Source organism: Acromyrmex echinatior, chromosome 19, assembly GCF_024713525.1.
Source record: "Acromyrmex echinatior isolate Ae372 chromosome 19, ASM2471352v2, whole genome shotgun sequence".
In the NCBI taxonomy this organism is placed as follows: Eukaryota; Metazoa; Arthropoda; class Insecta; order Hymenoptera; family Formicidae; genus Acromyrmex; species Acromyrmex echinatior.
Window position 1 is genome coordinate 1,756,462 of NC_141870.1, and position 23,255 is coordinate 1,779,716.

Sequence of the window (23,255 nt, forward strand, 5' to 3'; positions counted from 1 at the left end):
CTCTTCGCATTTCCGGAAAAGCAGAAATTCACTACCTATGATTTCGTAAACTTCATTAAACAAGAAAACTGGGCAAGAATTCAAAAATCTTATAAATTATTTGTATGATTATTTGTATGTTGAATTAGACGAAAGAGAAAAAGTTTTCATTCGGATTACTTCATACACTTTAAGATTATTATCTCTCTCACACACACATAAAATATACACATGTGATTTATTGTTGCATATAATTACATTACATATACAAAATATATCAAGTATATCGCATTTTTTCATGAACATTCGTCACTATATAATTATACAACTATATAATATATAATACTATTCGAGTATCAGTGATTCACAAACAGTAATAAAAATACAGTTGAAAATATGTCTAAATTTTATGTATATTGTATTTATATAATGTATAGACTATCCAATTTTAATTCGAGCAGGCAAAAATTATTCGATTTTGAAAGCATTTATCGTAAAATACTAATTTCAATTTGATTTTATCTGACATCTTCAAGATTATGCAAATCACTTTTCTTAAAACAAAACCACATAAATTTTTATAATTAATGAAGTAATTTTCCATGATATTCTACACATAAGAGTATCAAAAACTGTTTATAAAATATTTGTGTATACAACATTTTTAATTTTGATATATTGCTTTTATATAATATTTATTTTTATACACAGATCATATATTGCTATATGTCTACAAAACATAAAGGAAATAACATTACAAAAATTTATATTGTATCATTTAAACAAATAAAAGTATATAATCTTGAAGATACATCAGCCAAGCTCAAATTAAAGTCACTATCTATTGTCTTCCTGTAATTTTTGTTTTAGATATTTTTTCTCTTTTTCATTATTTTACAAATTGATTTTTTTAGTTAAAATAACACACACACACATACACACACACATATATATATATATATATACATATATATATATTATATATATATATATATATGTGTGTGTGTGTATGTGTGTGTCAAAATCTTCCTATCTATTGTGTTATTGTTTTATTATTGTAGGAACATTTTATTGGCAACTAGCTCATTCTGTGTAACAATACATTAAATACTAAATTGACTGAACAATTGTATTCTTTTGTACAAGATAATTATCATGATTTAAAAATAGATCACACGTGCGCATACAGAGATCCTCAAGCGTAAAAAAGTTCTAGTTAATCACAAACTCGGAAAATATTTCGTTATCTAATAAAATTTAAGAGAGTCTCGAAATAATGTAAAATTGTAATAAAATTCGCAAATATTACACATCAACTAACCTCTGTAGGATATTTTTTCATAGATCGCTGAATGCATTCCGCTATTGTAGATCTGAAATGAAACACATTTGCTAATGAAAATTTTCTACATTAGGTAAAAAAAGATAAAGACACAAAAAATTATAATAGATTTTGAAATACCTAAAAACTTTCTGATGAAGAAGATAAGCACTGACATGTCCAGCATCGATATAACGAATTTCAGCTCCCGGCCATATAGTTTCCAAACTCATGCAATGATCTCGTGGTACATAAGCGTCGTTCTTGGCGCAGACAGCAATGATTAATTCAGTGTCAACAGGTATCTCAAAATTCTTCAAATGTGTGCACTCGTCCATAATGCCGCGCATAAATTGCAATGCCTCGTGTTCACGCCATTTATTGTCTGAAAACAGCGGATGTTTCGGCACTGGCAATAAGCAAACGCCTGTCATAGAAAAAACAACGGTCATATAAAACCATGTTTATGTTATCTAGGATTGCCAAACGCAAGGTTAACAGATAACAAATATATCTGAACTACATATTTAAACTGTTTTAATTTTATCATAAGAAAATGAGAACTGAGATATATACAGGATGTTACATTTTAAACGATCACATTCCAAAATTCTATGTTTACAATTTTAAAGAAAAATGTTTCAGATAAAGCCCGATCTACATAAGACGCAAAACGTGGGTCGCAAGTCGCAAAACTAGAAACTAATCCAACTTATTTTAATTGTAATAGGTTATAGGATGAACGTTGGCAAAACGCAGAAAGTTGAGTGAACTTCATCTTATACATCGGGCTTAAAAGTTGTATGATTTGGAAGGAAACATAAGATGGTGTCATTGGATCGATCTTATAAAGTTGTTTGAAGGTTTGTTACATGAAAAAGTCACTATCAATTTCTTAAATGAAACCCAATATATTTCATTACATATTCTTGTAGCTTACTTTTCACTATAATGAAGTCTTTTTCTGATCAATACTTTTCGAGTCATAAAGCTTGATGGAAATTAGTGTGGCCAACATTAGCATTACTCAAATCAAGCACTCTGAGAGGAGCTCATAAATTAAGTTCATGCGCTTACATTTACGTACATTCAGAAAAGCAAATGGAGGTTTGAATTAAGCCACAAAATCTTTATAATCTGAAATACTTTGAATAATGGTAATGCTATCTTAATGTTAAAAACTCAATCAATCAAGAAGTTCTTAACAAAAAGGCTTCATTATATCATTTTGGAAGTGTTCAAATCAACTACAAAGACTACTATCAAAAATTGGGCATTCCATTTAAGAAATTGATAATGACCTTCATGTAACCTTCAAACAATTTTGCGAAGTCAAACCAATAATAGCATCTTATGTACCCTTCCAAACCATATACAACAATTGAATCTGAAGCATTTTTCTCTAAAATTGCAAACAAAGCAAATTTTTGGAGGATGATCGTTTAAAATGTGACACCCTACATTGTGTGTGTGTGTGTGTGTGTGTGTGTATTTTATTTATAAACTACATAGCAAATTGATGAATTATACACAGATATGCAAGTTAATTTATATGAAGTACCTTTGAGAGTATTAGGATTCTTTGATTTAAATCTATTAGAAATCAGATTTAAGGGAAATATCTTAGCTGCTGCCTTCTCTTCTGCAATCTGATATTGCAACTGATTGCTATCGTTTTTAGATTCAATGGAGACATTAATTTCATTACGATTATCAATAGAATTGGTACTAATTGCATCACTTATAGTGTTATTGTCTTCATTGCTTTCATTAAACTCTTTTCTCAACTTATTTACTCTCTTCATGCTTGCAGGAAAGTGCTTTGCAAAATGTTGGCCAGCTAAGAAAGCATCCTAAAAACATTAAATATTCAACAAAAGCAAAAAGAAACTTTGAGAAAATTATTAACAAAATTACAAAAATGATATATTTACATCATGATCGATAACTTTCACCATTTTTGCGAGATCATTTTGATATGCTTCATCCGAAAAATATTGCGTCTCCAAAAGTGCCCAATTTATCGATGCACTCATTACTCCTTCCGTAAACACAGGCGAAGCAGTTGACCACGACAGACAAGGTACTAATGAAATTGGCTTCGGCCAGTTGGTAGCTGCTAAAGATGCCATCTAAAAAAAAACCACGATATTTAAATGCATATAATATACCAACTGAATTTTATTTCAGAATAAAAACCAACATGTCCACCCATCGACAATCCAGTGAGAGCCAATGGACCAAATCCATGTTGTTCACACCAGTTTAACAAAACAATAGATTCCATTATCAGGCAGCCTCCCATAATAAAGATATCACATACATTGTGCAGACTAGAACGTCTAAAAAGTGGAAGTGAAAAAGAATGGAGTAAGGAAAAATAAATCTGCAAAGGTGTGTAACTTTGTACCTTACAAACTTTAATTAAGAGTTCTTACTTTTGATCGTCTGGCTTTCTCAATCCGTAAAATGGATTTTCCAACAGTATCGATGCAATCCCAGATTCCTTGAGTAGTGGTTTAGCAATAAGATTTCTACGTCGCCAAAAAAACTAGTTAATAAGTAAAATATATAAATATCTCTGTAAAAATAAAGGTATACCATATTGTATACTTTGAAAGATCATAATACAATAAGCAGTAATGCTACATACATGATCGCCCGTTCCTGCAAGATGTAAACAAATCGGTTTTATTTTATGAGAATTCCATTTAGATGGTAAAACCATTTGAAAATAGGCCATCTTAGTTTTATCTGGCATTATTCCTGGAAGATGCTTCTCAAAAGGTGATTCAAATCGACCCTCAATTATATGACAGTCTGACCAAACTTCATCCTATAGAAAAACACATACATTATCATTTTTTATAATAGTGGAATCTATATTATCAGAAAGAATATAATATAAAATACTTTTGTTATCTCTATCGGATAGTTAATTGGTATCATATTGTAGCATGTTTTCCGGTTTGCGATAACTTTCCTGAATTCAAAAATTCTGAAACAGAATTATTTAGATATTTAGATACTGTTTTAATAATTTATTGTTAAAGATTTAGATGCTTACAAATATTACGCACTATGAACATTATAAATATCAGATATAGAATTGACAGAGAGAAATATTATTAAATATTATCGCATTATATTCTAAGAATTAGAACAAAAAAAGATAAAAAGTTAGTTGAATCAAGATTAAAATTAATCTATATTGATAAAAACAAACAATAGTATCACAAGTCAACTTAAACACCTATCTTTCTTGACATTCAATAAATTATGGAGAACAATATTTGTGTCACTTGGGTCAAACAGAAAGCATTCCTTAATTATATCTAACACCTATCTTTCTTGACATTCAATAAATTATAAAGAACAATATTTATGTCACCTGGGTCAAATAGAAAACATAATTATATCTGTTACATCTGTAAATCTGTTCATCTTTCAAATAAAATATCTTATCATTAACAGTGCTGAGTCACATAGCACTCCACTATCTATTATTATTCGATACGAGGAATGCTTTAAATAGATTAATTTATATGAAGATAACAATGGAAATTTACCAATCAATCTAAGGCATGAAGTATTCAACAAGTAACGTTGGCTATTAGGTTAAATCAGGTTAGCCACTTACCTTCACTTACCTTCTTAAATTTTGTGGATTGCCCCAGCCCTTCGTGAAGAACTTGGTGAGTAGGATGCTCCGGTAAACTGCGTCCAAACGACTCGGCGGCATCGCGATAAAACGAATATCGACCTCGCCGTTTACTTGTACCGTGTCGTTGTCGTCGAGCGAGTATCAAGCATCTCACACGAAAAGTCGAATGGTCCCGCGTTAACGTATCATCCCCCTCATAATCTCCAGCACGCGCTCGAATCGTTTCGCGGCGATGGAAAAAAACTAAACCTTTCACGACACGACGTGTTATTGACGTGTATACATCTCGCAATATTTATGTGCGTGTAGATTTTGCGCGCGGAGAAACCAATCGAAGAGCGAGCGGTCGATCAGACGATAAACGCAATCGAGGGACATTCCATGATGCGCCCTCGCGCGTAAGTACGAATTTGGTTTCTCGTTATGAAAAATGACTTTGATCGAGCTGTGATTAACTTAATGAATAATTAATTTGATTGGTAAAATCTTATACTTACAACTGCAACAGCACAAAACTTGCAGTAATATTTCTGCAACTTTTATGCTGCGGCGGTCGACCTCGTAAATCGAGTTATTAAATGTTAAAGTTCGAAACTTTAGAGGTTAAGATATCTGTTATCCCGATTCAATATAGCGCTATGTATGTTTTGCATTAATTACTCAAATTCACTGATTTAAAAACACATTTGCTGCTTTAATTACACAAATTTACTGCTTTAAGCATACAAAGTTTTTGCATTAGCAGTGAATTAGTGTTTTTAAAGCAGTGAATTTGTATTTTGAAGCAGAGAATTTGTTTAATAACTCGATTCACGAGGCCACGTTTTTTTGTTTTGAGATTTTTTTCGTTTTGAGTGAAAATACGTCGAATAAGTGTATTTTTATTAAGATTTGTGGTGAGAGGGGGGGGAGGGATATTCTAAATAATTATCTTAATTCCAATAATTTCCTAATCTAATTTTTGTCCTGTATGTTAAACGATAAAAGATTAATGATTCTCTACTAATGAAATAGGTATTATTTGAGTTAACTTATAAGGTACTAATTATCATCTTGTCATGTTTAATGAGTATAAATTGATTACTCTAATTTATTAGGACACATATGAAAATAATGCAAAAACATATATTAATAATTTAATACTGATGGATTCCTATATATAATGATGTATAAACTTCTACAATGAATTTATTAATTTCTATGTGTAATTTATTAATAATAGATTCCTATGTATAATGTATATATATATGAATTTCTATAAAATGAATTTATTAATTCTTTTGAATTTATTAAGTCTTTTGAGTTGCATGATATCGGATGATACACAGAAGCATTTAAAGGAGAATGTTATAAATACCTAAGTATGATTTTTTACCATCCTGGTTGCATTCCAAAACGACTGTCAACTCCGAGTATCTTTTATTCTTGCTGAACATTCGGTGAGTAATTAAGAATAAGATCCCAGCAAATGAGAGGATTAAAATGGATTGAAATTTTTTTCTATCCGAATGTGTATTTTATATATATAAATAGCGAATACTTTCTTTGGATTTAATTGGATTCAATTAGATTCAATTGGATGCAATTGGATTGAAAAACTGCATTTCCTACTCAAAATTTTGAATTGAACAGTATTCACAATTGTGTATTTTTGCACAGAAAAAGCTAATATTATTTTTAAATTGAAAGACATAGAAATATGCTCCATGCAATTCCTATAAATGAATAAAAATGCATTTAGGATTGAAAAGCATTCATTTTAACATTCGTGAATCAATATTTCTGAAAATCTGAATCCATTTTAATTCATTTCAATCCATTCTCGTTTGCTGGGATGATACTCAGACTGACGATATTTAATTCCTCAATATGCTCTCTAAAATTTTTGTGAATTTTATTCTGAAGAAATCTCACTCTTAAAGATTGAAAATGTAATCACTCTTTTTCATGACTAGTTTAATTTTCACTTTTTAATATGAGATTCCACTCTAACTTTCATTATTTTATTTATATGGCTCATACATATAGAAATAAATTAAGAATTAAAAAGGAAATGACGTCGAAATGGCTAAAATATAAAATGGAAATTTTATTTTTTTTTAACATATCAAAAAGGAATATTTCAATGTAACATCTTTAAAGATGACAATAAACCTCAAGATCTTCATCGGTTGCATCGTGCAGATCAAACTCTTGCGGATAAAACAAAACAAAGTCTACGAAGCAGTATTGAAACACTGCCCTGTCACATTGTATATATTTCTATTCAAATGGCAGATCGATAAATGATTTATAAGAACATCGATCTTCTCGAATGGATACGCCTCAGCGAAATCTTTTAGAAGCAATTCACGATCTGGACACTATGGATTTGCGAATTTGCGCGCTTTGTCGATTTCATGTTTATTACTGAGATAGTTTAGTTCTCATTGTTATATGCATTTTACGTACAACTTGCATGTCTTTGAAAGCAGGCGTTCCTTTGATTCAGAGTTCTCCGTTAAACCAATTTACCACCCGATACATGGTCGGCAAATATCTTCGAAATTGATGAGAATTAAATAATGACATATGAAATTTATATGATAGATATCGCTTTCATTGGACACATGAGGAGAATTAGTAAGAGTGGGCAACAGTTTGTCAGTTTGTTTGCTTTTTTTATTCAATTATGACATTGAGGAAAAGTGATATGCCACTTATACCTATTGATGCGGACACAGAATTGTTGTATACCTATATATGTATTGTATCATTAATTGCATATCAATCCAATGATATAAATACGGTGCCTTTCTCGTCGTAACACGCAATGTCTGAAAGATGTCTTCATGACTTTATGATGTCTTTACATCGTCTTTTAGACACACATGTTGTCCTGTGTTTACAGTGACACGTAACAATCATTTGATATTTACGCAAATATGCAACAAGTCTGTATCCGCCTTTAGAGTGACATACCTTTTGTATCCTAAGTATGGCGTATGAGTGTGATCACTCACGATTGAATTTAGATTATTTTCAAATGTAATCAGAGGTAAGAGCGACAATATTAAATTCATAGCAATTCCGGCCAAATTATCCTGCACGAATTTTTGTCCTCTGCGATATTTATATACAATCATTCGAGTTTCTCCCGACCGGTGATCAACCGCAATCTTCTTGGCAAAAGGAAGCCGGAATGAAATCCAATAAGGACTCTGATACGTTCGAGTAAAATTTAGAAAGATTCTTATTTATCCAACTATATCTTTGGCTCACTGTCCATTCGTCGCAGTCGTTCGGGAATAAGCTCTGGTCGAATGTATTATATCCGCAGCAGTTTCACATATTCATATTCATCTGAATTTTCATTTGCTCGTATTTCCATGTGCTATTAAAGTACACTCTCAATTTTCAATATTTTTTTTAAGTGTATCATTAAAACTCATTATTTTTACGAAATGATTCCTCGATATGTGAGAAATAACTTTATATGAAGAGCTACAGTATACAACTGTTGTAAGAGAATTACTTAGTACTCTGTATTACAAGTATATAATCACGATTTATGAATTTTTTAGTCTATCATATCATTGTTCAACATTTGAGCATCTACAATTAATCCGTAAGGTATATTTTCATCTAGTATTATTTGTCATAACATTTTACGATTTTACTGTCCAGCATTTAATTGTTCAAAATATTTTTTCTTCGTCCGCGATGATATTTATAACAATGTATCGATTTAATCTTTTGCTATGAAAAGAATGATTTTTTTTAAATATCTAACATTTTAGTTCGATATAGATTTGCAAATAATTTTGTTGAATCATCAAAATATAAATTACATAAGAATTTTAAGCATACTGAAAAAGTCACGTTTATATGTGTAACACATATAAACTCACTTGATTTTATTTTGTTCTGTCTTACTTAAGTTATAGAAACTATATTCCAAATAACGCGATATTTAGTTATTGTATTAGTTATTATAAAATATTTAGAAAAATAAAAATAACAAAAATGAATTCAGAAAAATAGTGAAATAAATGGATTTCGCATCTTCTTCTTACTATTAATCTTGATTATTTATATTAAGCAATTAATTTAAATAATTAATTGTAAAATCATTTTTTATTATTTTTAAATTTTTTTATACAAATATATATTTTTTTAAACGTATGTATAGGTGTTTCTTAGTATTTATCTTAAATAGTAAAAATAGACGTAATTTTTATTTTATTTGTGTTAATGGGATTTTTTTATTACAAAAAGTACTTTAGCCTTACATATTTCATAGAAATGTTATAAATGATATTCTGATTTATGTGTAAAAGTTTAATAGCATGAGTAATATAAATTTTTTCGTATTTGTCAATTTACTATGATTATTCCATAACTTAGCCATAACTTAAGCTATCAAACACAATATGATCTAATATCATTTTACATTGATATCTATTATTATATTAATACCTATTAATGCTAATGTTTATTAACTATAATACCTAATAATGTATATAAATAAAACTCCTGTATACAAATATTATCGGCCCTCAGCTAAAGTCTTTTCAGATCTCTTTTTAAGTTCCATATGTTTTTTAGATCCATATTTGACTGCTTTATCGAATTTCTTATGAAGGTTTTTATTCAGAAACTCTCTTACAAATCGTATCTTCATAACACGGGGTATCAAGCTGAAATCATAGAAAGAAATCATTATAAATGTTATTATTGTGAGTGGAAACTTAATTTAGATGAGTAATAAAAACACAATAAAATTTCGCATTACACTTTAATTTTTTATAGTCTATGTCCTACAAACGAGTCTTGATATAATACATTGCGATAGTAGCCTATCATATTATATAATTCTTTAAACATACAAATTTTACATTTTTTTCCATATAAATATAATAAATTATCATACATAATAGAGATTTTTCAAGTAATAAAAATTTTTTTATTAAACCGATTAATTAACTGAAATTGAAATATTTGATCTTTGTTTATTTATGAAAAATAGTCTAGGTCGTTAAGTTTGTTTTGTTAATAATCAACTTCTCGTTTTTTAACTTGACAAGGATTTTTGCGCATTATACTTAATTATTATCTGGCTTGTGTTCTACTCACAATTGACTTAGACTGAGTTTAAACCATTCATAATAAGTGAGCGTACTTCGCGTACGTGGCATATCTATATTCAATAAATTGGTGATAAACAGTAGTGCCATCTTGAATGTGAAAAAATTATCATAATAAGAATTGCCTTCCATCATGCATCTCAGCATATGTTCCCATTCGGGCGTTACTTGCCTCAAAAAGGGTTTCATCCAAACTTCGATAAAGTCGTGTGATCTTTGTTTAATTTCCTCCAGACTTCCGCAACAGAAATTGTATCTAGACATTCATATGTTTCCATCAAATACGAGAATTCCAATGAGACATAGAATTTTTCAAATGAGGAAAATATTCAAGGAATGAAAAACTTTTTGGAAACCACTTTTACTTACTGATCTTCTATGCCAAGAAGATATCCTATACCTCTCCATGTGTGGCAAAAAGCTGCCATATCTTCATCGCTAGCATAAATGCCGAATTTTTGAGGATATAACAAAATTATCCCCATGAAAGCGAATTGTGTGGCTGACATATCTGCTTGATTCAACCCTTTGGGTTTGATCAATAGATGGATACAACCATTTTCTATAGTCGGATGTGGACAGGAAGATAAATCTTCTAAAATTGTTTTTCTATCAGGACACCATGGATTTGGAATTTTAGAAGCCATATCGATTTCCTCAGTATCATGTTCACAGAGTTTCAATCGGATTGCACGGTGCATTCTACGCACAATTTGTATATCGTTATATGCTCGCGTGCCCACGGTCCATGGATCTTCCGTCATCCAATTTCTTATATGACAAGCCGTAGACAAATACCTTCAATGAAAATTGGAAATTTCTTATCAAATATTCGACCAATCTGTAGGGTCGCCCCTTACAATGAAATCAACACTTAGTCAACACTACAACTGTCAAAACTGACAGCAAGGTTCCGTTAACTAGTACTGGGCTATTACTGGCAAATGACTGGTTGTCAAATGACAGCCAAAGTTCTGTCAGCCAGTACAGAGCATTGGTCATCTGCATTGGTAAATGACTAGCTAAAATGTCTGGGCCAGTACAATCTGTCAATACCGAAATTATTATCCACACTGAAAAAAAAGATTGGCTGCAAATTATATGGTAAACTATGGCATAGCATTTTTAATTGACTGCAATCAATTAAAAATACTATGCCATATTTTATCATCTAATTTGTTGCATCAATCCTTTTTTTCAGTGCAATATTTAGTCAGTATTAGGCCAGTAGTTTGCCAATATCTAAACTATGACAGTCGTAATACTAGCCCAGTACTGGACCGATCGAAAACTCTATATGGGAATTGTCTAAAAAATGCTGGATGTAGTAATCAAACCTGATTCAATCATTAAAGATTTCTTTCACGATTAATCATGTAATATTGCGTAAATTAAAATTCCATATACACATTTTATTGCTCAAAATTTAATTGTATACAATATTAGTAATAACAACATTAGCCACACAGATACACACGCAAACTTTCAGAAAGATGTTGCACAAATTTGTCAAATTCCAATTGACAAATTTATGCAACATCTTTCATAAAATACATGACTGATTATGAATTGAGCTTCTTTATGTCGACCAAGGTTGAAAAATAATGATGCTAAATGATGTCGAATATTCAAAAACGTTTTCACATTTAATCCTAATAAGATTAATCAGTATTAATTATCACAAATTCGTATTGTTAATTAATATTGGAATTATATGTAATTAGGTTTAAAAACTAATGAATTAATAATTAATTTACTAGATAATAATTAATTAACTTATTATTTAAATTTTAAAAACAAATATTTTAAATTTTAAATACTTAATTCGACGAAAAGTAAACTTTAAATAATAAAGCTTAAGTCAATAAATTATATCTCTACTAGAAATAATTATTCGAATCGATTGAAATAAGGGACAAGAATCAAGCTGAAAATCGGCTGAAATGTGCAAATAAATCCCAGCTCTAATCAAATCACTGCTATAGTCAAATGATCAATTCAACCGACTATTTCTGATTCGATCTAATGAATTCTCTTAGCAAACAGTTTATCTGTTTCATGTTTTTCTATATTTCAATCTCTAGATTAATCTGTTATAAATTAATCTGATTTTATAACACAAATAATGTATTAATAGCTATACATATTATATTATAACGTATCTTAGTAAGCAAAAAATTAAATCAACATTTTTTAATATTGATTTTATATGAATTTTATCAATGTTTTCATATAATTTAGAAATATCGTTAAAATATTACTTAATAATGTGATGTTTCTGAACATTAAAAAAAACATTTTAATAATACGTAATATAATTTTCAAATATTTTAAAAATACACCAATAATTTTTATCACTTCTCTTGATATAATATTTATATAGTACTATTTATAGACATAAATACGCTATATTTTTTTATTATTTGTATTGTAATGCAAATAAAGCAATAACATCTGATTTAGAATTAAATAAATACTTGCAAAGATATAATTTCTTCCTGTGTTTTTTCTTATTTTTCTCGCCTCAAGGCTCAGTTAGTTGTTATAAATTTCAAAGTTGAATATCATAATGTTTTTTCTCAAGAGTAAGAATTGTTCATTTAAATCACGATTATGAATTTTTCACCTATTCCACCTCTGACTATAGTTTCATTAATTTCAAGTCTTCAGCAGAAACGCTATAAATACAAGTCCTGATTCGATTTCATAGTCAGTTTTTATTTAAGACTGCCTTAAGTCAATCACAGAGTCGCATTAGCATCTTAAGACATTCTTGAAGATGATCTTAAAGTATAAGAATAGACTATAACTACGAGATTTTACCCAAATCTTCATACCTTTTAAACGATAAATACGGCGTGTGAGATTGTTTGCTAAAAATAAGCGGTTTAAGACCATCTGCAATAGCGAATAATTGAAAAAGCGATAATGCATTAGCGAAAAAAATTGAGCCAAAATGATCTAGCACGAATTTTTGACCTCTCTGGAATTTTTTCATGTCCAGCCAGAGTGGTTTGTCCGTCGAATTTCGACCACAATCTCCTCGATATAATGAGCCTGATAAAAAAAATAATAAGGATTGTGGTATATTTGGGATATATGTTTTTATATTATCTGCAATGTGTTTGTATTGTTCTTCCTCCGTCCATTTATCATAATCCTTTGGTTTCGCAGAATTCTGATCGATTATAGGCTTCATTCTTGTCAGAACATATTTGATGTATTTAACGGTATTTTTTGCCTCTACAAGTTCATAGTATTCGTTTTTGTCTATATTTTTATCGATGCCATTGCTTTCATTTTTTGTACTTGGTTTGATTTCTTTCATGATATCCTGAATATGATTTTGTTTTATACAATCTGATTTGTCATCATTCATCATTTCCATTTGTTTCTGCTCTATCAAGTGCTAGCTGTTATCACTTCCGTTTTCTATTTTTCTATTTTATAATTAATTTTGTTGGTGATGGTATTTGCTTCAGACAAACCTATAATATAAAATAACATTATAATAAAATAACAAAATAAAAAAACGAATAAAATGGTGATTTGTTATTGTTATATACATTTATATATATTTATTTTGTGAGTAAAGGATATGAACATATTTCATAAACGTATTTCAATACTTTAAAACGTAAATGTATATTGTAAATGTGTATAAGGAAGAAATGTTATGTGATTGTATATTTTCTAATGATTTTCTATAAATTATTTTCCAAGCAATGTACTTGTAATTCCTAGGCCCGGTTGTATCAACATTACTTTGATTTTAAGCGAAACTTAAAATCTTTCTATCTCGTTTTAAAACTGAAAAGAGACAGAGGCAAAGAGAGTTTTAAATTTCACTTTAAAATTAAAGTAACGTTGGTGCAACTGGGTGCCTTAACGAACTACATGTAAAATTTAAATAGCCTATTATGACTGATAAGAGATGCAATTCAATATATTGAATACATTGCATTCCCTTTCTAATAAAGCACAATTACTATAACAATAAAATCAGAGAATACGAAGTTTATTACAATCCGGTTCCACAAATTTAAGATTAATTTTAATCTCAGTTTAACTTAAACTATTTATCTTTTTACCTAATTCAATTTTAATCTCAATTCAACTAACTTTTATTCTAGTTCTTATTTTTATAATTAGAAGAAAATAAGATAGTAAGTTAAACCGAGATTAAAGTTAATAATCTTACATTTGTGATACCGGGCCTACGTCTACCGAGAAAAGCAATATTGAAAATAAAAGAATATTCTACAAATTAAAAAAAAATTGTAATTTAATCTTTAAAAATAATTATAATTATAATGACCGCTAATATTTCATTAATTCATTTTCTTTTCTGAGAAAATATCTATAATTTTGAGATACAGTACGTACCTTTAGAGCCTCGTTTCTACATCGTGTACTTTACATTTTCTCACTGTGTCTGTATTTAAATACTTACTTTTTTTATATTCTGTCAAGATTGTCGGAATGGATGTTTTGTTTTGTTTTGGTGGGGGCATCATTTTTATTAATTTTTTTTAAATTTCTGATAAAATGTGTGAGTATATTCTTGTACCTTGACCTTCTTTGTGATTATTTTGAGGAAGATTGACAAAATATTTCGTCTATCGGTTATCATAACACCTCCCTCCAGAGAAGGAAAAAGACATTAAATTTTCCAAAAAATGATTTTTGTTTTTCTAGCAATAGCTATTCTTGTTGGAAGATATTTTTTTAACTTTAAATCTGATTTTATTTAGTATTCTACCTGAAAAACCCTTGTAATCCGATGCATTACTTTCATCCTTCATGTCGGTAATATCAAGTAACGAGAAAATAACTCATATAATAAGTAGTTGATACAATAGGATATAATGGCACATGCAATGGTCGCAGACGAGTTGTTATTTATGAATGGGATATATTCGTTCAGAATATGATGGAATCAAGTTTTAAATTAAACGTTTCTCTATTTCTCGATCATTTGTTGCGAAAAATGCTACGAACAAAAATTTCGAGGAGGAGAGAGCGTATTATTTTCCAATATTTTCACGTTGGAGAAAATATTATTATTGGATATCGTGCGATTTGACACGAATAAAAAATTGCATTTAAAATCGAAGTAGTACAGTTTTATCTATTCATGTAAAGAATTATTGATATTACTTTTTTTGCACATATACTACTTTTATAAATTCAATTTGCGAATTTTTTTCCCGAGATATTTAACTTCTCGTAAAATGTAAAAAAATTGCAAGTATTCTTAAAAAAATTTATAAACGGTAGTTATTTAATTTATTTTAGAAAATTATGTTTTAATTATTTGTTATTATTTGTGAATAACAAATTTTTTCAACAGTACTAATTATGTCGTGAATATTTACTGTCCAATTGTAAAAGAATGCACACTTGCTTCACAAATTGTTTATTTTAATGTGCAATAATGACAGCAAATTTAAACATTATTATGAAACGTTCAGCTGTTGGTAAAACAAATGCAAGATAACTGATATAAATACTAATTAGCAATCGAATTTTCGAGAGATTTTTATTTATTCCAATAAGAATTTACGTATTAACTTCGTACACTTAATTAAACGATATATTGCCAGTATTTAATAACTTTACAACTATTAATAGTTTTATTTTAAAACGTTTAAAAGCTTCACAATTTTCCTGAGCACATTTTTTTTTACATTTGCAAGATACAAATCTACACAAATCTTATTCTAATAGGTTAGCCAATATAATTATAATTTGTTGTGTAACTGAATAAATATACACATATTTACAAGCTACATCAATTCTTTTATATAACAAAGTTAATAATCGAATATCAACTAATCTGAGAAAATATATTTGGTCATAGAATTTGATCGCACGATCAGCAAAGACCATCGTTTTATTTTCGGTTATCACAAATGAAATTTACTAAATGTCTTATAAAAGAATTCTCGTAAATATAACAAAGCCCGAGGTATTTGCAATAGTGTATCAGTGTATCTAGCAGTCTATTCACATATACGGTCGCTCTACAAAAATTCGAATGTTGGATGACTTGATCCGAATCCTAAAGACGAAGAGGGACACGAAAGGCCACGTGACCGGGCGCGTATTCAACAGTAACAGCTGCACCGATGCACTCCTTTCAATTCACGTTGAACCTTCACCGAGGTAACATTACAACGATCAGCTAAACGAATTTTATTCTTGGCTGACGTAGAAATATTTTATCCTAAACTTTGAGTGCCATAAAAATCATTTTATCCGCGTTTGTTGTGTTAATTTAATCGTAAATTATTTTGATAAACTATTCTCTAAATCGAGATCAAAGCGCGAGATCATTGTTCTCATTTGAATACGAGTATATCCTGATGCAGATAAAGTTATGAATATACCGTAATTTTCGAAAAAAAAAAAGAAGTGATTTTGATTGAAGTGGCAAGCACGAAGAATAGAATTCAAAAGACAATGGATAATCGCCGAAAACTAATCCGCAATCGATGCGTGATGCTGACTATTATCATCGTCTACACGTTAACTGTATTTATTAAGGTACGTATTCTTTTCGAAGCGAAAATTTGAATATATTTTATAGAATACATTTTCATATATTTGCAAAAATATTAGATTGATTTCCATTATGGAAATTATTACAATTATCATGGAAATCTGCAAATTAATCTTATTTTTAAAACCGAAATAATTAGTTAGTTATATAAGTGTTGTAAATAAATATGTCTAGGTTTATACATATTTGCATTAATTTTTTTATGAGATAAGCAACAGAATTAAAGTTCGAGAATTAATGATCAGATGTCAATTAATCAGAGAAAATGTATTCAATCACAGAATTTGGTGACACGAACAATTTTATAGAAGTAATCTGATAAAGATTAAAAAATGTATTAACGCAACAAAAGAGTGCCTGATTAGATTTACCTGAATATAGGAATAAATTATTATTCATTTGAGAAAAAAATTGCATGTGTTCGATATTCCTGTATTTCTTATTAATACGGTAAACCGGAGGAGGAAAAATTTAATTGCATTGGCATAATCCGCAAGAATGATGAGATTTGTTAAAAATAATCTTGAATTGAACGTTTTCACGTAAATTTCAATTGAATGAGATACATCGCTGATAAAGAGAGAATAATTGGAGGTATTTTTCTATTATCTTTGCTTTAAAATTCTCTGAAATTCCCGTGTTACGATCTCGGGTGCAGCGTAATTTCAAGCGCTATTTGAGCTCTGTTAAACGAGAGACATTGGAGAGACTAATTATTGACTGGATCCATAAAGCGCGAATGCAGGGCGAGGAAGAATGACCAAGATAGTAATTGTCGTGCGAAAGCAGACAGAATTTCGATATTGATTTCATGATAATTATTATCATGTGATTCGCTTGGCTAAAAAATATCACTGATAAAATCATTTCTCACGACCGTGAATTTGCAATTTCATAACAATAAAAAGATGCGGATAAAGAAATATGAGAGATCGTTTCTTGCGAAGGTCAAGCCAGAAATATCAAACTGCTAACACTTACGCAATATTTATCTGTAAAATATAATTTATAAGAGATGTCGAAATCGCGCACAAAAAAATATTTCTTCTGTTTATTACAGTTAATAGATTTTGTCATAAAAAATAAGAAGTTTCAATCAACTTATTCCAAAATTAAATACCTCATAAAAATTAGACTCTATTATTTCTTGCATTTTTTTGATAGATGTCATTTTTATTATTGATTATCTAGTTAAAGTAGTTTTTACTTAAATAATAAGAATTATTTGTATTGTATATAGTAGATGTATTTTTAAAATGCTAATATAATTATAATTAATTGTAATTTTATAAAATAATTATTAGGTGTTGGAATTAATTCGTAGCGTTTTTTAATGAAAGAATGTTATTTATTTCACATGAGCATTAAAAAATACATTAATGAAAGTACTTCCCATCACTTGTAAAACGCTACGAATTAATTCCAACACCTAATACAATTGATATAATATTTTCTTCTTTAAAATCTAAAATACGTCGTTAAGGGAGACGAAGTTAAGTGAAATAGAAATTTGACTAATTCAAGAAGCATGAAATCGATTAAGTGTTACAGAAAATAATCAAAGTTGTTTTACGCAATTAATGTTTTATGTAAATCTAATTTATTTTGCAATGCATTACGTTACAAACTTTTTACGTACATATTGATAAGAGTAAAAAATTGAATGCAAAATATATAATATCACGTGTTATCTGCGACACTATTGCACGATATTCGAAAATATGTACTACCACCCGCTACATTCACACGTTACGCACATGTGTCAGCGAGTTATTCGGTTCACTGGGGTATGCCATATTTTATGAGACTCATTAACATGGCATGGGAATCCGGAGCGGCGGTTCCGCTCGGAACGCGATTTTCACGATGCTTTACTCAACCTTTGATTTCTTTGCATTCCTACGACTCCGTATATAGGCACAGGGAACATTTATAATAATGAGTTTCAAACTGAGAAAAAGAAAGACAGATAAGATAAAGAAAAAAAAGATAAAGAGGGATAAGGCGTTTATTATCGTTCTAAGATCTTTAAGAACAAATAAATTAAAGCAAACGTAATACAGAACAAAAATTTAGAAGAATTAAAGAAAATTAGTTATAAAAAAGAACAAAAAGAGGGAAAATATATGTATAAACTCAGACAAATGATGTTCACAAATAATACGAAACAAAGCCAATGAATTAGGGAGAGAGTTACATACTGAACTATTGTCACAGATGTACCTAAGGAAAAGGTGTTATTACTTTCTGTGCTGATGTAATATACTATATGCAATGCCTCACTATTCGCGCATTCAATAAATTATCAATCAATATATTATCAATAAATTACAGTCTCGGTACGATACGGCGATGTGACACATGATGACAAAATAATTATTTATAAAACGGTACTTCATAACACGACTATGTAGATTCGAAGAAAAATACGACATATTTGACACAGGCCGAATCGCGAAACGAGATGTAAAGAGAAATCAGGGAAAAAAAGGTCTAAAGAAAGGGAAAGGGATATGAATGTCCAATTGTTAGCACGGCATTGCACAGGAAGGGCATGAACTCGTTGAAGTTTCACATACTTACGTATTGTAAGTTATCAGCATGGAAGAATCCGTTTGATGAATGGCGCCTTGAGAGCACGTAAAATCGGCTGAGAGATTTTATGTGACTGATGAAGTCTTCAAAAGATACTGATATTTATTAGCATCGTAAGAGAATTTGAGATGCGATTTCCTTGTAGCGATGTTGTCATGATTATTCTTATATATGCTCTGTATTCTTATATATGCTCTAAACAAATATAAAAGGCACTCGTTCGCTGACGAATATAAAATTCTAATGATCGCAATCTAACACGCAATGTTGTTTATAATGATCGTGAGTTTTTCTCACTGTTTTTTTACTTCCTGTTTTATATTAATTTTTATATTTTTTTTTATTAATTATCACTTGCGAAACTTTGCGTCGCAGAAATATTAATGTTTGTTAGAAAAAATACTTAATGCGGACATTGTTAAATTCAGCTGTGATTTATTATTATTTAGAATGATATTGCAAATTTGACTTTAGTGTTACCTTGAACGCTGCCTTCAGTGTCATTAAAGGATCCAATTTGTCATGTCTTAAAGCGAAGACGAGCTTTCAAAAATTTGGTCCATTATCAGTTTGGACACTTGGCTTCTTAAACGTAAAATTTACGTATTGATAATAACAATATTGCCTCGCTCGATAATGATATATTCTAAGTAATTAATCTATAAATTAAGTATTCTAAGTAATTAATCTTTGTTTTTTACGTAACATTTATTTTTGCAACATTTCAAGTTTTTTTTCAGAAGAACATTCTCAAAAAAATATCAAGTTTTATTTGGAAGATGAGTTTTGTAATTAATGCAAATTATTCGCGACGTTAAAACAGATACAAGAATATGCTTTTATCTCCCTTCCTCCCTCGTATCCAGGTGCATGGTAGCTTCCTCCGATTTATAGAATATGCGGAGGGCGGAGTGTTCACGGAACAATAGGGTGCGTAGCGACCGAAGATAATTATCGTGGTTCTCGAGGCAGCTGCGACTGTGGATTCACCCTCGGGGTAACCCAGCGTCTTCCTCCGGGAAGTAGAGCCGGCTGATGTGCTCGGAAGTCTACACACATACACACACACACACACACACACACAAAGAGGACAGGGGGAACCCAGTCTGGCGTGACTCCGCAGGTACTGCTTGTTGCAATTTGGCGGTGCCCTTCTCTAAAAGTATCGGGACTTTGCGGTTCGCTCGAAAGCGGAAATAACGTAAGGAAATATTGAAAGTATCAAAAGATTATAAATATATAGAATCCAGAATATTATAGGATAGATACTCGTGAGTCTCGATGGCTCTACGAAAAGGAATATCGAATATCTTTAAATATTAATGATATAATTGAGAGAAAACTAGAAAGTACACACATTTCTCATATTAATTATATTATATTTAAAATTATTCGATAATCTCTTCCATTCAATTAATTAATATTTCTTGTTCACTTAATTTTTTTACTCATTTTTGTAAATGTAGGAAGTATTTATACAAGTTTGACGAATTTGATAAATATATTTCAATCAGTATTGGCAGACTGAGAAATCGTAGAGATTCAATCTGTACAGTAAAGTACGTGCATCGACGACGAGCACGAAACGTCTTATCCTGTAATAACGTTTGGAACGTGTCTCCATTTGGCTTCAAAATTACTGCAATTTTTTTTTCTCGTGCGCGAGGTATCCACCTCTTCCGGTGACAAATGGAAGTAGGCCACGTTCCTTCGGGTGAATCGGGTAGGAATAATTCGCCACCCTATTCACATGCGCGTGTCTTTTCAGCTACCCTCAAAGCGCTCGTGCACGCGTGTATTATACTCAAAATTCTTTCCTTCTTTTTTCATCATTAATTATCTTCGTGGTCGCGAAGACGTGACAGAGTAAAAGATAATTACTACCAATCACGAAATTAATAAATTCAATGGAAACCACTTTCAAAGTTTCCGGACATTGAGGTTTTGATTTTTCAATCACTTGCCTTCAATCACTTATACTTTTTAATTACTTGTTTTTAGTTATTTTACTTATTGTACTTTTCAGTTACAGCTAAATTCTTTAAAATCGTTGATTTCGTAAAAAAAAAGAAAATGTTTAAATAAAGCGGCAAAGAGCTTTTATTACAATGAAACTGACCGATCGGATGAACGTCATCAAAGTTTTACGTCACGTGGTATGCGCATCCATCGCGCCGTCTATTCGTTTGAAATTTATCGATATCGATGTATCGACTAGAAAAAAAGAAAGAAAATAGAAGCAGAAGCGGGATACAAAGGGACCAGCAATTACCGCTTCCGTTCTGTTCGTCATACCGGAAGTTTCTATTCATACTCGTCGCACTATGAGCGTAACTTTACTTCCGTCATCGTTGTTACGGATCGTTAACAGACCTCGCCTGGCTTTTTGCCCTGTCAAGTCTATAGATCTGTTCACATTGCTTGAAATTCCCAAAAAATTTAAAATGAAATAGATGTACAATACATTTGAGCTTTGAAAAGAGAGAAAGTGAAGATGTTGAATGAAAAAAGTGCAAGCAACGCTAACAGATCTTATATCTCTGAAAGTTATATTTAAAAAATGTATCTTCACGTTACAAGAAGATATCGAGCTATTCAACACATTTCTTCTAAGTGTCTAATTACGCAGACATTTATTGGCATACTATTGGGTTCCTCAGACTCGTAAAGCCTGTGTTTCCTTTCCACGGCGCATAATCGGTTTACAACGTGCTCTCGCGATGACAGAATTCTCGAACCGGCGAAAAGAAATATCGGAAATCGCTAAAGAATGCTTCCAATGCCTCTCTTTCTCTTTGGTCAGCTCTCTGCATCGTTCGAGCACAGCGTCGAAGCTCTGAGTGATGATTCGTCGACTCGTAGTACCGAGTACAAGAATGTTCTGCGGTTTCTACAAATGAACTTTTTTTCCAATCGATAAATCACTTGCACAGGCAAAATCGTCTTCGTGTCTTCTTGACTGTTGCAAAATCCTCGAGAGTATTTCCATCGAAGAATGCAACGTTCTCTCCCACTTGGAGCAATTCTGAGAAGCTCCGAAGATCGATGTTTCTTGCTTGTTGATGCTCTTACGAAGTATTCTCGCTCTCCGCTGGAATTATAAACCTCAACCGTAGTTCTTCAGTTCTTAACTCACTTCGGCATCACCTTCAATACAATCTTCCATTAAAATTCTATTACGCCAAACTTCGAAGTTAAGTGAAGAACAAAATTTCATTTATATTTGTTTTCACTCTTGTATTCCCTCTTTTCTGAAAGTTAATTCGTTGAGGAATTTATTTAAAACTTATTGAATATTCGACGGTTTATTATTGTCTGTTTATTATACTGTGAATGCGCTGGCTTGATAAAGTAGTTACTTTGAAGGGTCGTAACCCTTTACTAATTTAGTAAACGCAACCCTAAATTGATGAGATAAAATCTATGATAAAAAATTATGACCGTCCAATTGCAAATTACGAAAAAATAAATGTTGTTTCTCTTAGGAACAATTTTGTATTATCAACAACGTACAACGAAAATCAAAATTTTTCATAAAATTAGTTTTTATACAAAACATTAATCCTAGTTACGTAAATGAGAGCATAAAGATGTACAACATCTTTAAAATGAAATTAAAAATTATTCTCTGAATACCGTACGCTTATATATCAATTTACATCACTTACGAATTTGCAATTTCGTGTAAAAGACAATATAATTTTAAGAAAGCATTCTTGGCAATAAAATCTCACGACTTCTGATTCTTCCCACAAATTACAGATATTATTACACACATTCGTTCATTGTACGAGAGTTGATAGTACAAAATTGTTTCTAGGAAAGACTAATATCATTTTTTCAATAATCCATGTCGTGAGAAGCTCGATGGCAAGTCCACGATACAATGTACGACGACAATGGTGTGCTCGCAGAGGTAAGGTGAAGGGTTTCAAATTAAGGCCCGGTGCTAACGATTCGCGTGATGCGTGGTGACCGTCGGCGCGTGCCGCACGAAGCAGCTGC

General features: G+C 30.5%; 3 protein-coding genes and 1 pseudogene across 9 annotated transcripts in view; 1 reads left to right on the forward strand and 3 right to left on the reverse strand.

Moving 5' to 3' along the window:
• LOC105146651 (uncharacterized) overlaps positions 1–23,255 on the forward strand; it is a 31,828-nt gene that overhangs the window by 4,234 nt on the left and 4,339 nt on the right. Inside the window, exons 1-5 of one of the 5 annotated variants that reach the window (XR_015548236.1) lie at positions 1,471–1,601; positions 3,114–3,383; positions 3,491–3,694; positions 5,274–5,362; positions 6,259–6,403. Coding sequence is in view for 1 of the 5 variants with exons in the window: in XM_011057053.2 (XP_011055355.1) it covers positions 16,556–16,639 (84 nt within the window). In the remaining 4 variants the exon portion in view is untranslated. Of the gene's footprint in view, positions 1–1,470; positions 1,602–1,698; positions 1,794–3,113; positions 3,384–3,490; positions 3,695–5,273; positions 5,363–6,258; positions 6,404–16,166; positions 16,640–23,255 lie in introns of those variants that run through there. The other 4 variants (XR_015548235.1, XR_015548238.1, XR_015548237.1 and 1 more) reach the window with 4 other exon arrangements.
• Positions 199–5,289, reverse strand: LOC105146648 (Uncharacterized protein C4orf29-like protein). 3 transcript variants are annotated; one of them, XM_011057049.2, is made up of 9 exons: positions 4,951–5,289; positions 4,214–4,298; positions 3,954–4,136; positions 3,739–3,851; positions 3,504–3,642; positions 3,235–3,432; positions 2,862–3,153; positions 1,442–1,685; positions 199–1,352 (listed from the first exon to the last, which is right to left on the reverse strand). In XM_011057049.2, exons 1-9 carry the CDS (start codon positions 5,040–5,042, stop codon positions 1,292–1,294), a joined length of 1,407 nt encoding a protein of 468 aa, XP_011055351.1. In that variant the 5' UTR covers positions 5,043–5,289; the 3' UTR covers positions 199–1,291. The 3 variants fall into 3 exon arrangements, with proteins under 3 accessions (XP_011055351.1, XP_011055350.1, XP_011055352.1); XM_011057048.2 differs by having other exon boundaries at positions 1,442–1,727; XM_011057050.2 differs by having other exon boundaries at positions 1,442–1,727; positions 4,941–5,077.
• On the reverse strand, positions 7,007–9,085 carry LOC147906634 (uncharacterized; annotated as a pseudogene).
• LOC105146650 (uncharacterized) lies at positions 9,178–19,449 on the reverse strand. Its single transcript, XM_011057051.2, has 5 exons — positions 19,239–19,449; positions 12,928–13,578; positions 10,460–10,888; positions 10,080–10,346; positions 9,178–9,643 (listed from the first exon to the last, which is right to left on the reverse strand). Exons 2-5 carry the CDS (start codon positions 13,476–13,478, stop codon positions 9,493–9,495), a joined length of 1,398 nt encoding a protein of 465 aa, XP_011055353.1. The 5' UTR covers positions 13,479–13,578; positions 19,239–19,449; the 3' UTR covers positions 9,178–9,492.

Coding starts and splice junctions, on each gene's coding strand:
- LOC105146648 (XM_011057048.2), bottom strand. CDS start 5,042: ATGCCGCCGAGTCGTTTGGACGCAGTTTACCGGAGCATCCTACTCACC. Junction 3,154..3,234: donor TGAAAGTTATCGATCATGAT/GTAAATATATCA, acceptor TAATGTTTTTAG/GATGCTTTCTTAGCTGGCCA. Junction 1,353..1,441: donor CTTCATCAGAAAGTTTTTAG/GTATTTCAAAAT, acceptor GTTTCATTTCAG/ATCTACAATAGCGGAATGCA.
- LOC105146650 (XM_011057051.2), bottom strand. CDS start 13,478: ATGGAAATGATGAATGATGACAAATCAGATTGTATAAAACAAAATCAT. Junction 10,889..12,927: donor CCGTATTTATCGTTTAAAAG/GTATGAAGATTT, acceptor TTTTCATTGAAG/GTATTTGTCTACGGCTTGTC. Junction 9,644..10,079: donor AAACTCAGTCTAAGTCAATT/GTGAGTAGAACA, acceptor CTATGATTTCAG/CTTGATACCCCGTGTTATGA.